Source organism: Haliotis rubra, unplaced genomic scaffold (assembly GCF_003918875.1).
Source record: "Haliotis rubra isolate DU_JTF1 unplaced genomic scaffold, ASM391887v1 Scf424, whole genome shotgun sequence".
Classification (NCBI taxonomy): Eukaryota; Metazoa; Mollusca; class Gastropoda; order Lepetellida; family Haliotidae; genus Haliotis; species Haliotis rubra.
The window spans coordinates 29,838-46,158 of record NW_025767107.1 but is presented as its reverse complement, the minus strand read 5'-3'; the positions used below and the strand labels follow the sequence as shown (position 1 = coordinate 46,158).

At 38.2% G+C, this 16,321-nt stretch overlaps 2 protein-coding genes across 3 annotated transcripts; one reads left to right on the top strand and one right to left on the bottom strand.

Annotated features, from left to right (window-relative positions):
* Positions 1 to 1,346: 1,346 nt before the first annotated feature.
* Positions 1,347 to 5,916, bottom strand: LOC124288788 (glucose-fructose oxidoreductase domain-containing protein 1-like). Its single transcript, XM_046725318.1, is given in 2 exon segments — positions 1,347 to 5,121; positions 5,123 to 5,916. Coding segments are annotated over 2 exon segments (1,188 nt in total). The 5' UTR covers positions 5,435 to 5,916; the 3' UTR covers positions 1,347 to 4,245.
* Positions 5,917 to 6,350: 434 nt separating this feature from the next.
* Positions 6,351 to 13,959, top strand: LOC124288774 (peptide methionine sulfoxide reductase-like). 2 transcript variants are annotated; one of them, XM_046725301.1, is made up of 5 exons: positions 6,353 to 6,486; positions 7,137 to 7,298; positions 7,757 to 8,008; positions 12,077 to 12,221; positions 13,045 to 13,959. In XM_046725301.1, exons 3-5 carry the CDS (start codon positions 7,827 to 7,829, stop codon positions 13,114 to 13,116), a joined length of 399 nt encoding a protein of 132 aa, XP_046581257.1. In that variant the 5' UTR covers positions 6,353 to 6,486; positions 7,137 to 7,298; positions 7,757 to 7,826; the 3' UTR covers positions 13,117 to 13,959. The 2 variants fall into 2 exon arrangements, with proteins under 2 accessions (XP_046581258.1, XP_046581257.1); XM_046725302.1 differs by lacking the exon at positions 7,137 to 7,298 and having other exon boundaries at positions 6,351 to 6,486.
* The last annotated feature ends 2,362 nt before the right edge of the window (positions 13,960 to 16,321 follow it).

Genomic DNA, 16,321 nt, shown 5'->3' with positions numbered 1-16,321 from the left:
GCCACCAGGAAGGGGGTCATATATGAAGTGTTTTTCATTTTATACATCTTACATGTCCTTAAAAGCAGGTTCATAATCATATATTCACAAATGGAAACCCGCATTGAACATCCAATGAAGCAGTCAGATATTCCTTTGATGCACTAATCCTTTTGTGGTATAGATGCCATGGTTTTAAAAGATGAGAGCGTGTATAAAATATCCACAAAATAATGACATTGCCTTTTAAGTTTACATTCAGAACTTGCTGGCTTTCATACTTACTTTATACTATACTTGCTGAAATTATGATTTGAGTGTGAGTGAGTGAGTGAGTATGGTTTTATGCCGCTTTTAGCAATATTCCAGCAATATCACGGCGAGTGACACCTGAAATGGACTTCACACATATTACCCATGTGGGGAATCGAACCCAGGTCTTCAGCGTGACAAGCGAACGCTTTAACCACTAGGCTACCCCACCGCCAAAATAATTATTTGAATATTATTTGAAGAATGACATGACATAAAAGCAAGTGAGATCAGTTCATTTTCTAAAACATTGTCTGACTCATCCAAAATAATCTGAAGATGTTTCAGAGTTTGTTATGATATAGATGAAAGTCAAAAATTGAAAATAAATCCCATAAAATTGTCCTCAAGCAAAATCACTGCATGATAAATATATTATTACCCCTGTGTGCAGTGATATCCAAATGAGACTATCACAATAATATTTTGGTCCTAAAGAGATTGTACTTAAATTACCGAAACACTCCGTTAACGTTGCCCATATTCTAATCAGTCTGTCACTAATAACCATGGAAACAGTTTGAATTACATGTGTCAACAGCATGGTGTACTGGACTTTACAAGCTGAATGTTCTGCTTGAAAGATCCTGTACATTCCAAAGTGAGTGAATTTAGTTTTACGCCACACTCAGCAATATTCCAGCCACAGGGGCGTGTCACGCTTAGAAACAGCGTTAGAAAGACATATAAGTATATAGACCCTATCCTAGTACTATATAAAAGGATCCTTTTAAATAGTTCTAGGGTAGGGTCTATATAACTATGTGTCTTTCTAAAGCTGATTCTAAGCGTGACACGCCCCTGTGATTCCAGCTATATGGTGGCAGGCTGTAAATAATTGAGTCTGGACCTGATAATCCAGTGATCAACAGTATGAGCACTGATCTACACAATTGGGATACAGTAACAAGTACTGGGGGTGAAACGGTATGCTCTTACCATGGTACATATTGTGGTACAAGGCCTTTGGTTCGGTCCGTTTCAGTTTGGTAAATGAGATATCATTATTATGCAGAAATTTGACAACAAGAGCCAAACCTAGATAGATTTTGACAAAATGATTCGATTTCTAGACATTTTAGAAAAGGTTTAAGAAGGTTAATAAAATGACGGTACCAAAACCGAAAATACTGAATGTTTGGACTGCATTACAGTATACCGAACTGAAGGCAAAATACTGCAGTTCTACTAATACCGCAGTATACCGTTTCACCCCTAACAAGTACTGATAATTACTGACAATGAGACTCCAGATATGCTGGATGTCTGCTTCAGTTACTGGACCAGACAACAATGTCCTTCAGTAATTGTGTCCATGTCACAATAATATCTCTCAACTGAACAGATCAAATTTTGATGTTGGATAAAAACCTGAGCACACATAAAATATATATCCCAAGACATACCCTTGAGAACTTTATGCAAAATGTTGTCATTTCCCTAAAGAGATATGCACAAATACTAGTAACATTTAAAAATATCAACACATCAAGGAACGATTAGAACAGGAACAGCCATTCTTTCTATTACTTTAAAAAAGTTTAATTTTATCTGACACTGATACTCTTTATTTTTTAAGTAAAGCTTGCTGATTAGAGCTCCGGGATAAGAACAGATTTATTATCTTTTCATAGTTAACCAGGAATCTGGGGGACTATATGATCAATTGACATATTATAATGGGATCAATCATAAAAGTGACCCTAGACACAACGGAATCTGGAATATTCTGTACACATGCAGAAAACTCTTATCTCTAAGAGCTGTGGAGTTGTACATCTACTGAAAAGTTGTTATCAGAAAAACTAACAGGCCAGTTATCGCAAAATAAAAAATGAGGCATTTAAATTTTAATCTAAGATAAAAGTTTCGAACTGCTCACTTCCAGCCTTTATTATTCGGCACATCACACACATGATGATGATCATGATGCTACATCTTAAAAAAAATCCCTGAATATATATTGGGGTATTATGACCTCTGAATATATCATATATGGACCTATTATACATTGTCATGTGTGCCTGATTCTGATGTAAGATAATATAGATCTTTTAGTTCTCCAATTATCAATCATGTCAAATTCTCGGGCTTAAACGTTATTGCATCTCTTCGGCAATCATAAACTGAGAAGTGCAATGAAATATATTGATTTAAAATGAAGAAATCACCAGGAGTATTATTATGAAAATATTTAAAAATACCAGAAACTGGAATGAGATTTCTAATCCATAATCTTCCACATTTTCCAATTGCATACCCATACATTAATCTCATGTAATTGGAAAACATAAAATTATTTGGAAACATAAAAATAACATAAGTAGCTGATCAGTCAAGTTTAAAATGAATTGCATAGTTCACCCAGTTATCTATTCATTTTACAAATTGTGACTTTTCAAACCTTTCGAGTTAAGGTATTTGAATTTAGTGTATTTATGTTTCAAATAAGGAGAATGTCAACTTATAAAAAACATTTAAGAATTGACATATGTTTTGCATTTATGGAGGTAGAAAGATAAAATTTGGTGTACATACTGTGTAAATCTTCTATGTAAATACCTTCATAAACGCAAAAGAAATCTTGAAGTTAATTCTTGGGAAATAAATATGACAGCAGCCCTGTCCATTCTATTACCTCTGACCCTCATTCCTGCAGACATTTTTCTCCCAAAAAAGCAGGGCATGAAACATACTTGCACCCGTGCAACCTTACTTAAGCTTGTTCCATCAGACAAAAACAGGTAGCACCTGCTAATCAACAAAAATTATATATAATGCTTGAGTGTTCATGTTGATGATTTGGTTCTGATAAGATCATTTCATCTTACTTCACCAAATTTCATGACATGACCATCAAATAAATGCCTGTGCAGTCATCAGAGTCACTTCTCCAAGCCAGTTCCTAATCATTGTTTTCCCACTGGAGTCTGTGTTCTTTGTACAGCAAGATATATATACCGGTACATGAACTGGGTGCAAGTTGGTATATATATGAAGTTGCATTTTGAAGTTTAAGGTTGCAACAGTGGCAGGTTCTAAATACTTATATTGAGCCCTGCAAAGTGTTTCAAATATTGGTGAATATGCCCTATGTTGTGATGACCTGTTTTCTGATGAAAACAAAACTATTGGCACTTCAGCTAGCATGATAAATAATGAAAAATACAAACATGATAAATAAAGAAAAATATTTTCGGACATTTAGGAATTAAAAACAACTGCAGGAAGACCTTTCCATATAATCATAAAACAAGCATGTCACAATTAGGAAAGGATGGTTTTTCAATTCATAAAGCTACTCAGAAACTTAACTAAAAAGACAAGCCATTATTTTCCCTGTTACACATTTCTTTAAATGTCTCAGTCATACTGGTTGAGAAGAGTGAATAATATACATATTTTTTTCATATTTTACACATCTGTCAGTGTCACAGAAAGAAAATGAGAATATGTTTACAAGGGCATCAGCTGTTAAAAATTTTGGAACAAAGAGGCTAAATATATTTTGCACTTGAAATCACATCAATATGTACCATAAAAACATAACCAATAATGTCCATAATTTTCTGATGATTTGTGACAATAATTCAGTACAGCGTGTGATGAATCATAAACTATATGGAATGAATTAAGAAAATCATCCACAAGAATTCTGGTCATGTTGGACTAAAACCACACATTTCTGCATTTCTTAAGTAGACACCATAGTCTGAATCTTCATGAGATAGCATTAAATTCTAAAGATGAATATATGTCTCTGTAAAATCAGAAAGAACAGTTTTGACATAAAAATACAGCTCTAGCCCCTCACTGAAGACATAAAATATCTATGAATGAGATCTAGCACAAAAACATGCCCTCTGATTTAAAGTCATTGTGTAGTGATTTGAATATTAACTTTTTGTTCAGAAGATAAGAGATTCAGTTAAGTTTGTTCTTAAACATGTGCAGTTATTGTAATGAGAATGTGCTTCTTCTCATTGCTGCAGAGAGATAGGGGTTTGGCTCTGGGTCTTCGGTCATCAACACTACCTTTACCCATTCCTTTTGTTTGCTGGAGCGACGAACTGCATCAACAACAGTCTGCACGTAGAAGGAATCTTCAAATGTAGCTGCAAGCTGCAGAGGTTCTGTGCACCAGCTCTGTCGTTCTTCCTCCCTTCCAAAAGCATCTTTAACCCCTTCAATCATACGAATCATTCCCTTCAGATAAGGAATGGGTATCTCTTTTTTTGCTTGATCAGAAATACCAAACTTTTTGTCTTCCTTGATATTGCCATGATCAAAATGCAACAGATCTTCCTTCAGTTTGTCATGTTTTTGCCCGAAAAGGTCTGCACCTCTTGCAACCAATCTCCCCTTCGTTCCAATAACTATTATCTCTTGAGTAAATTGGCCTGGCATGTGAGAGTTAACTGTTACTGTTGTGCTGGCACCTTTTTCCATTTCCATTTGAAATGTGCAGAAATCATCACTTGTAATTTCTCTAATACCCTTAATCTTCTCAGTTTGTTTTGTGTATGTCTTCAGCATTCCATGCACTCGTAACGCTTTCTGTGAGGTGAGAAAAGTGACAATGTCAATGATATTGCTTCCCATTGCATTGAGAACGCCACCTCCCATTAGTTCGTCACACATCCAATCAAACTTCTCCCTTGGATATGCCCCATAATGCACCTTAACTTCACATATTGTCACATCGCCAACATATCCCTCTTCTATATAAGTTTTCATTTTGGACACGATTGGTAAAAATCGTAATCCATGACACATCAACGACATCAGTCGAGGATAGTACCGAGCTGCATTGACCATATGAAGAGCTTCCCTTTTCGCTTGGTCCAAATGGCGACCCACACAAAACATGCTTCCCAATTCTCAAAGCTTTCACAACAATAGGAGCCTGGAGATGTGGTGAACAACTGATGACAACCAGATCGACATCTTTGTCGAGAAGAACCTCATCGACCTTGTTAGTGCTGTGTGGAATACCAAGTTCCTTTGCTAAGGCGTCTGCTTCTTCAACTGTACATCCCCACAGCGCGACAACATTGAAACCACATATCTTAAGGATAGGTACAACACATTTAATTACTGCTGTGGTTCCAAACACTCCAACACCCGGAAGCATTTTTCTCATCTCGCAATGGCTTGAATTTAAACTACCACTGTGTAAAACAGAAAGTATTATTCACAAGCTAATATGCGAGTATGAAGTGACAAGGTCCAGTAAGTATGATCTTTAAATGTTAGTGTGATGACATGTTTGGGTAAGAATTAACCCGTTTTTGCAGACAGACGAGGCTGGGTATTGGTGGGTGTAATCATGTGAGATACTCCCCTGCTTCTTGTGACATCGAAAACAGAAACTTCAGAGATTGACAGTTCGTCACGAGCCTCCGCAGTTCAGGATGCGGAACATGACAAATGTTTATCAGGTGCTCCTTCCGTAACATCGTTTTAAGAGGCTGTTCTCCATTTTGGGGCGATGAAAAATTTCATATAACACATGGAAACTATATACTACACGTTGAAGAAGCTGCATGCAATCCTTTGAAAGCTTTCTTGCAGACGATCAACATTGTCAAAACTGCACTCTAAATATTGTCAAGCGTCCTGAAACTATCCTCTCCACAACATACTTCAGCAAACATGTCAGAGGCTATCCTGTTTGTACACTTTTGCTCTATTTGTATTTTGTATCATGCAAGTAGATTTGTTGTTAGCACGGTGGAAACAGGCATGATTTTAATGATACATAGACAGTATATATTGTCTAAGTTATAGTCATATATGTATGTCTAGTTATGACTAATATTTGTTGTAACACTGGTATTTTTAAACATTTCGATTGACGGCAAACCGTGTTGTCCTAATTGTTAAAAATCATCTCATTTGCAAAAACCAAGGCAAACACGTATTGTTAAGACTTTTGTTATCGTCTGATTTCTGGTTTACAAAGAAATATGAGGTAGAAAAACATTTCGTTTACGACAATAATCCAAACATTTTCGAGCTCCACGCCGAGAATGTAGGATCCGCTCCTACGACACCTTATAGACACAGAAATCATACAGTGTCGGGAGTGTAGACACAAACAGTGTTACACAACTGATCGATTTTCGTTACGAACGGGCGTCTTCTGTTCAGACATATAAAGTCAACAGGAATTTAGTCTACAAGGTTTACTCAGTGAGACTTACGCCTTTTAAAATTTATTTCGTTCATCGCTGCCATTAGCTTGCAAACACAGAACAAGCGAAAATGTTCATCAAACATTGTTAAGAAAACTCAGATATGACACACTTCCTTGTCCATGTTGCTGTTTATTTCAGAAAACTTCATTTACTTGAGCGACATAATTTATAATGACGCAGTGTGTATGTGTGTGTGTGCGCGCGTGTGTGTGTGTAAGAGAGAGAGAGAGACAGACAGACAGACAGACAGAGAGAGAGAAAATGATTTATGTACAAAATAAGTGACCCCCTGGTTGTCATGTACAAAATCAATGCCCCCCCCCAATTTCTAAGCATAAATGTAATTATAATTTTAGGTACAAAATTGCTGACTCCCCCTAGTATGTGTGTACAAAATTGCTGACACCCCCTAGCTCCCCAGAAAAAAAATGGGTGACCTCCCTCTTAAAATCATCATCACCCACCCTAGCCATAAATTATGAACGGTCCCTTATGGTATTAAAATCACCCAATGTACAATTCACTCAACATCCAACTTCTATTGACAATTAGTATTCTCTATGAAGAAGCTTTGATTGTTCTTATCCCATGCCATGCTCCTGTGAGTAAGTTAATTCATGGTCTATTTATCTTTATCTGTTGTAGGGTGTGACAGTGTCTAGCAGGAAGCATGAGGAAGCACCTTGCTACGTTTGCCATGAGCTGATTTTGGTTCCCGGAGGCACAATTTGGTTGTGCCCCGGGAGTGATTGGCACCCGAGTGGGGTTCACAGGGGGGACAACTCCCAACCCCACCTACAGAAACTTGTGAGCCTCTTTTTTCTTCTACATCATTAAGTTCCTATTAATTCTGGACGAGGATATTTCCCTAGCAACCTTTGCTGATCATAATTGAAAGGTTGAAATCTGTAACTCACTGTGATAATGTTTCAAGACTTGTCTGCTTGAGCTGGTGGCTCATAATATGTAGATCGAAAATCGGAGCTCTGTAATCAATCAGTTGATTGTTGTTGTAAATTCCACCACTAAGCTTATATGGACAATAATGTTACACAATCATGACATTCCACCACTAAGCTTATATGGACAATAATGTTACACAATCATGACATTGCAAACGAAACATGCACTGATTAATACTATGATCATAATTATTTAAGAATACTTCCTTATAGCTGGAATATTGCTGAGTGCAAAGTAAAACTTAATTCACTCACTTAAAGAGATGTTAAAACAAATTGTGTTTTCGTTGTTTCTGTTGTCAGGGGTGACCACACAGAGACTGTGGAGGTTGTGTTTGATCCCGAGGTAACCAGTTTCCGTTCTCTACTGGGGATGTTCTGGAAGAATCATGACCCAACATCCTCCCGCAGCAGGCAGTACATGTCGGCCATTTTCTACCAAGATGATGAGCAGAGGAAGTTGGCAGAACTTACTATGAAGGAACAGCAGGGTAATCGAGCCCGACCCATCGCCACGGTGATTACCAAGGCAAAGACTTTCTATAATGCTGAGGAGTAAGTTCTGTTCATCATGAAGTATGGTATTTTTATCATTAATACCACCTAGAGTTCATCATGAAGTATGGTATTTTTATCATTAATACCACCTAGAGTTCATCTTGAAGTATGGTATTTTTATCATTAATACCACCTAGAGTTCATCATGAAGTATGGTATTTTTATCATTAATACCACCTAGAGTTCATCTTGAAGTATGGTATTTTTATCATTAATACCACCTAGAGTTCATCTTGAAGTATGGTATTTTTATCATTAATACCACCTAGAGTTCATCATGAAGTATGGTATTTTTATCATTAATACCACCTAGAGTTCATCTTGAAGTATGGTATTTTTATCATTAATACCACCTAGAGTTCATCATGAAGTATGGTATTTTTATCATTAATACCACCTAGAGTTCATCATGAAGTATGGTATTTTTATCATTAATACCACCTAGAGTTCATCTTGAAGTATGGTATTTTTATCATTAATACCACCTAGAGTTCATCATGAAGTATGTTTTTTTATCATTAATACCACCTAGGTATTTTTATCATTAATTACCACCTAGAGTTCATCTTGAAGTATGGTATTTTTATCATTAATACCACCTAGAGTTCATCATGAAGTATGGTATTTTTATCATTAATACCACCTAGAGTTCATCTTGAAGTATGGTATTTTTATCATTAATACCACCTAGAGTTCATCATGAAGTATGGTATTTTTATCATTAATACCACCTAGAGTTCATCTTGAAGTATGGTATTTTTATCATTAATACCACCTAGAGTTCATCTTGAAGTATGGTATTTTTATCATTAATACCACCTAGAGTTCATCATGAAGTATGGTATTTTTATCATTAATACCACCTAGAGTTCATCTTGAAGTATGGTATTTTTATCATTAATACCACCTAGAGTTCATCTTGAAGTATGGTATTTTTATCATTAATACCACCTAGAGTTCATCTTGAAGTATGGTATTTTTATCATTAATACCACCTAGAGTTCATCATGAAGTATGGTATTTTTTATCATTAATACCACCTAGAGTTCATCATGAAGTATGGTATTTTATATCATTAATACCACCTAGAGTTCATCATGAAGTATGGTATTTTTATCATTAATACCACCTAGAGTTCATCATGAAGTATGGTATTTTTATCATTAATACCACCTAGAGTTCATCATGAAGTATGGTATTTTTATCATTAATACCACCTAGAGTTCATCATGAAGTATGGTATTTTATCATTAATACCACCTAGAGTTCATCTTGAAGTATGGTATTTTTATCATTAATACCACCTAGAGTTCATCATGAAGTATGGTATTTTTATCATTAATACCACCTAGAGTTCATCTTGAAGTATGGTATTTTTATCATTAATACCACCTAGAGTTCATCTTGAAGTATGGTATTTTTATCATTAATACCACCTAGAGTTCATCTTGAAGTATGGTATTTTTATCATTAATACCACCTAGAGTTCATCTTGAAGTATGGTATTTTTATCATTAATACCACCTAGAGTTCATCATGAAGTATGGTATTTTTATCATTCATAGAGTTCATCTTCAGCAACCCATGCTTGTCGTAAGAGGCAACTATCAACTATTGCTGACTTGGTTGACACGTGTCATCGTGTCCCAACTGCGTAGATTGAGGCTCATGCTGTTGATCGCTGGTTTGTCTGGTAGAGACATTTACAGACCTACATAATATAGCTGAACTATGACCGAGTGCGGAGTGAAGCATTAAACAAACAAGCTATATGTTGAGTTGTTGTTATGAGGAGTTGTTGGTGTGAGGAGTTGTTGGTATGAGGAGCTGTTGGTATGGGGAGTTGTTGGTATGGGGAGTTGTTGGTATGAGGAGTTGTTGGTATGGGGAGTTGTTGGTATGGGGAGTTGTTGGTATGGGGAGTTGTTGTTAGTATGATGGGGAGTTGTTGGTATGGGAGAGTTGTTGGTATGGGGAGTTGTTGGTATGGGGAGTTGTTGGTATGGTGTTGGTATGGGAAGCTGTTGGTATGGGAGTTGTTGGTATGGGGAGTTGTTGGTATGGAGTTGTTGGTATGGAGTTGTTGGTATGGGGAGTTGTTGGTATGGGTATGAGGAGTTGTTGGTATGAGGAGTTGTTGGTATGGGGAGTTGTTGGTATGGAGTTGTTGGTATGGAGTTGTTGGTATGAGAAGCTGTTGGTATGAGGAGTTGTTGGTATGGGGAGTTGTTGGTATGGAGTTGTTGGTATGGAGTTGTTGGTATGGGAGTTGTTGGTATGGAGTTGTTGGTATGGGAGTTGTTAGTATGAGGAGTTGTTGGTATGGGGAGTTGTTGGTATGGAGTTGTTGGTATGAGGAGTTGTTGGTATGGGTTGTTGATATGGAGTTGTTGGTATGGAGTTGTTGGTATGGGAAGCTGTTGGTATGAGGAGTTGTTGGTATGGAGTTGTTGGTATGGAAGTTGTTGGTATGAGGAGTTGTTGGTATGAGGAGTTGTTGGTATGAAGTTGTTGGTATGAGGAGTTGTTGGTATGAGGAGTTGTTGGTATGAGGAGTTGTTGGTATGAGGAGTTGTTGGTATGAGGAGTTGTTGGTATGAGGAGTTGTTGGTATGAGGAGTTGTTGGTATGAGGAGTTGTTGGTATGAGGTTGTTGGTATGTTGGTTGTTGGTATATGAGTTGTTGGTATGGGAAGTTGTTAGTATGAGGAGTTGTTGGTATGAGGAGTTGTTGGTATGAGGAGTTGTTGGTATGATGGTGAGTTGTTGGTATGAGGAGTTGTTGGTATGAGGAGTTGTTGGTATGAGGAGTTGTTGGTATGGGGAGTTGTTGGTATGAGGAGTTGTTGGTATGGGGAGTTGTTGGTATGAGGAGTTGTTGGTATGAGGAGTTGTTGGTATCTGATGGTGAGTTGTTGGTATGAGGAGTTGTTGGTATGGTATGGTATGAGAGTTGTTGGTATGAGGAGTTGTTGGTATGTATGAGGAGTTGTTGGTATGAGGAGTTGTTGGTATGAGGAGTTGTTGGTATGGTGAGTGAGTTGTTGGTATGGTATGAGTTGTTGGTATGAGGAGTTGTTGGTTGTTGGTATGGAGTTGTTGGTATGAGAGGAGTTGTTGGTATGATGAGTTGTTGGTATGAGGAGTTGTTGGTATGAGGAGTTGTTGGTATATGAGGTGAGTTGTTGGTATGAGGAGTTGTTGGTATGAGGAGTTGTTGGTATGGGAGTTGTTGGTATGAGGAGTTGTTGGTATGAGGAGTTGTTGGTATATGATGGTGAGTTGTTGGTATGAGGAGTTGTTGGTATGAGGAGTTGTTGGTATGAGGAGTTGTTGGTATGAGGAGTTGTTGGTATGAGAAGTTGTTGGTATGAGGAGTTGTTGGTATGAGGAGTTGTTGGTATGGTATGAGGAGTTGTTGGTATGAGAGTTGTTGGTATGAGGAGTTGTTGGCACTATTCTTGAGTTGTTGGTATGAGGAGTTGTTGGTATGAGGAGTTGTTGGTATAGGATGGTTAGTATAGAGTTGTTGGTATGAGGAGTTGTTGGTATGAGGAGTTGTTGGTATATGATGGTGAGTTGTTGGTATGAGGAGTTGTTGGTATATGTTGGTATATGATGGAGTTGTTGGTATGAGGAGTTGTTGGTATATGAGTTGTTGGTATGAGTTGTTGGTATGAGGTGAGTTGTTGGTATATGATGGTGAGTTGTTGGTATGAGGAGTTGTTGGTATGAGGAGTTGTTGGTATGGGTATATGATGGTGAGTTGTTGGTATGAGGAGTTGTTGGTATGGTGAGTTGATGGTATGAGTTGTTGGTATGAGGAGTTGAGTTGTTGGTATATGATGGTGAGTTGTTGGTATGAGGAGTTATTCATAAAATCAATCGGTCTGGGTGGGATGCAGTTATTTACAGGTTGTCTCATATAGATGGAATATTGCTGAATGTTGCATGAAACAATGATCAAACAACACAAATGAAGACATATTAATAGGCATTTTCCAAGGTAAAGAACAGCAAATGTTTGACTCTGATAGTGTTACAGTAACTCTGTTCTTTTCTCAGCTATCACCAGAAGTATATGCTGCGTCACTATCCAGACATCATCCAGTCGCTCCACCTCACTGACGAAGAAATCATCACATCATCTGTTGCTGCCCGACTCAATGGCTACCTTGGTGGGAACGGAACTCTTGAGCAGTTCAACGAGGTAGGAAACAAAACTGAAAAAGAAACATTGGTTGGTTGTTGTTTAACGCTGCACTCAGCAATATTCCAGCTATATGGCGGCGGTCTGTAAATAATCGAATCTGGATCAGACAATCCTGTGATCAACAGCAAGAGCATTGATTTACACAATTGGGATATGATGACATGTGTCAAGCAAGTCAGCGAGCCTCACTACCTGATCCCATTAGTTGCCTCTTAGGACAAGCATGGGTTATTGAAGACCAATTCTAGCCCGCATTTTCACAGATAAAAAAGACAAGAGAAAGATAATTCTCAAGCTTGAATAATAGAGATAGTTTCCCAAGGATGGATTACAATTTAGGACTCAGTTTTCGGTAACACGCACCAAAGCAACCTCTTTGTGAAAAATACAGCTCAATATTTATGTCGATATGCACAGCGGGATCGGGTGGTCAGGCTCGCTGACTTGGTTGACACATGTCATCGGTTCCCAATTGCGCAGATCGATGCTCATGCTGTTGATCACTGGATTGTCTGGTCCAGAATGGTTATTTACAGACCGCCGCCATATAGCTGGAATATTGCTGAGTGCGGCGTAAAACTAAACTCACTCACTCACGATATGCACAAGTCTGTGTCAGACAGTTTCTAATTTGTGACTTAACTACCCTTTAATGGTCAACAGAACATGATCTTTGAACGCCCTTATTACCTCTTCTGGGTTCTATCAAACATTTCATGCATTAATTCATGTCTTCTCACTGTTATGTGTAATTTGTCAAGCTTTCTTATTTTTGACATCATCAAGCTGTCAAGTTGATCGCCATATAATGATATTTCAGGAATGTCCCGCATTTGGTCTGTCAAGGAGTCAAGTGGAGCTTGTCAGGAAGAAGGTCAACAGTCGCATGTAGTCCCAGATGGCGCTGATCCTATCCCTAACCCAGTCCCGACAGAAACCCTACCCCTAACACAATCCCTGAATCTAGGCCTAGCCCTGGCTCAGTCCTGACCCAAACTCTAGCATTGCCACAATCAGTAACCAAGCCCAAGCCTTGACACAATCTCAAAACACAATCCCAACCAAAGTGCTAGGTCTAATACAGCCCAACCCAAACCTAGCCCTAGCCCTAGCCCTAATACATCCCCTACCTGAGCTCTGACACAATCTCCAAACACAATCACTACCCAGTGTCTCATCCTGGCCCCATCACTATCCCAACACCAGCCCTAGCCCCAAACACAAGTCCTACCACATCCCAAGCCCTAGCTCTAATACAGTCCCCACCTAAACTCTTGACCTTGCCCAAACACTGTCCCCACAAAGCCCTTGTTAAAGCCTAAAAATGATTCCTATCCAAGGCCTTGATCTAGCCCTTGATGATGTAAATTATTTCTTCTGAGCAGGCAACTGCTTCCATGTATCTTACCAAATACTTGTGATCAACTTAGGACCAGTCATATATTATGTGGAGAATTCAGGCTGGGAATTGTCGTTGTGAACTGAAAGTAAACCCCTTCTTGTACAGATTTTGTTTTTTGGACTGACCCGATGGATCCTAATTGTCAAGGTACCCGAGACATTATGTAGTCAGGATTTTACCTTGTCCTATAAAACTTAGGGTCCAGAGAAAGCCAGTTAAATACTTCTAAGATTTACAGAATACCTGAGGACATTGTAATGTACAGAAATAAGGTTGTGTTGTGAATTATTGTGTACAACTTTATGTTTCTTGTTGAGAATCTTCTACAATGAATATTGTTGTGTCTTGATTTGTAGGCAATATATATTTTTTCTGTTTACATTGTATACGTGCGTGTACTGGAAGCACATTTCTCCATAGCATAAAACCATGCTGTGGAGTAATTTAATGTTGATAATAGATGTTTGTATGCATATTTTATATATTTTGATACCCACACCAAAACTCAGGTTCACATGTAACCCGCCTAAGATTATGTAATTTTTAGAAAATTCTCCCGCTACACTCATTACATATTTGTAACGAGTGTAGCGGGAGAATTTTCTTAAAAATCCATTTCTTCACCGATTTCGTTCAAATTTGAAATATAAGTTACTCATAACATATAAAAACAATATACGGTTGCAAAAATCTAGATTTTATTTAAAAAATTATTGTCCAAACAGTGATTCGAACCCCTGTGTTTAAAACCCTACTCACTCACCCATTACCTGTAATTAATGTGTGGTCCTTAAGGGAAGGGTAAAACTTGTCAGGTTAACACTGAGACAGCTGAGATGCTGCACAGCACATTGGTTGGGCAATACTAATACATGTTGCAGGACGTGGTCATCACATAGATTACCTTATAAGCTTGCTGACCGGGTTAACCACGGGTCAGAAGGTCCGTGGTTCGAATCTCAGCACGGGACTCAGAAATATTATGGCCGCTATGTATTTTTTGTAAAAAGTGTGCAATCTATTACTCATTGAATTAATATAAAGCAAAATTTTACAAACCACACACACATCGCCATGTAAGTGCAGTAATCTTGAATTGGGTAAACCCTCATGTAACCTCACCTAAAAGAACTAACAGCATAATGTATTGGGAGAAGACACAATTGTCCTCGGTTCAGTCCAGTGTAGCAGTTCTAAATGATACCCACCTATTTTCGAGAGAAAACAACTAAAATAAATGCAACTAGCCCATCAAGATTTTCACTTGTCACGGACCGAAGGACCAGCGTCAGTACCAGCAGCCAAGTACTGTAATGGTATAAGCCTGTGAAGTGTACTGAGTGATCCATACTGAATTATAAGTTAGAGAAAGTGTTTGATGTCTCCCACATGGGTACAATTTGTGAAGCCCATTTCTGGTGTACTCCCTGCCGTGATGTTGCTGGATCCATACTGAATTCTCTGCATCAGTTTCTGCTCTTACAGTTATCACAGCCTAAATGTGACTCGTGTGTTGAGGTTTTTATATGTGATGTTATGAAAGGTGGAAATGAAATAACTTTTTTCACCTGGAATTTAAAAACATGTATTAAAACCAACACACTATGAGTCAGTTAAGGTATTTTGTTCCTGAATAAACTTGAATATATTACATAATTAATGTTCAGTTTCTGTTGTCTTGTCATAGGTAAGGTAACAATTAACTATTTATTAGATTTTTATTAAATAAATATGAGGCAGGATGCGTTTTATTTCTGCATGCATTCCACTGATGTGATCTGTGTACATTAACTGTTGTCAGATTTGATTGACATGTATGTTGAAAGTGAACTATACACATGAGTATTAATCGAACATCATTTTTTCATAGGGGGCGGTGTTCGATTCCCCACATGGATACAATGTGTGAAGCCCATTTCTTGTGTAACCACATCGCCATATTGCTGGAATATTGCTAAAATCGGCATAAAATCATACTCACTCACTCACTTGTAGGGGCGGTGGCATAGCCTAGTGGTTAAAGCGTTCCCTCGTCACGCTGAAGACCCGGTTTCGATTCCCCTCATAGGTACAAAGTGTGAAGCCCATTTCTGGTGTCCCCGCCGTAATTTGCTGGAATATTGCTAAAAGCAGGTTAAAACCATACTCACTCACTCTTTCCGCATATTAAATTGTTAACTGACAAAATTTACCCTGATTATAACCAAAACGAAACTGAAATTCGGTAATTTAGGTGGAGTCCAAAGGGAATATACACAAACGGGAATATCATCAATGCGAGAAAGTATGGTCGCTATGACTACACCACCATTCTGATTGTCACATAGTTTTGAAATGGTAATTGTTGGGATTGTATGAACCACCACTGGCGACCACATCAGTACCTGGTACTGACTAACTGACTGAGTTTGGATTTACGCCACTTTTAGCAATATTCCAGCAACATCACAGCGGGGGACACCAGAAATGGGGTTCACACGTTAAACCCAACACATTGTACCTCTGATGTGGGGATTCGAACCCATGTCTTCGGCGTGAGGAGCCAACGCTTTAACCACTAGGCTACCCCACCGCCCCAGTACCTGGTACAGCCACCGCTCGCACAGATAATAATTGTTAGTCTCCTCCTAATTTTGGCAATCAAGTGTTGAATTCTCATCTCAGCATTCCCTGCCATTCCTGGAGGAGTGCCCGT

Bases quoted from the DNA above. Each gene is read 5' to 3' on its own strand.
- LOC124288774 (XM_046725302.1), top strand. From the start codon at position 7,827: ATGTTCTGGAAGAATCATGACCCAACATCCTCCCGCAGCAGGCAGTAC. The intron at 8,009-12,076 runs GTAAGTTCTGTT...TTCTTTTCTCAG, and splicing joins ACTTTCTATAATGCTGAGGA to CTATCACCAGAAGTATATGC. The intron at 12,222-13,044 runs GTAGGAAACAAA...ATGATATTTCAG, and splicing joins CTCTTGAGCAGTTCAACGAG to GAATGTCCCGCATTTGGTCT.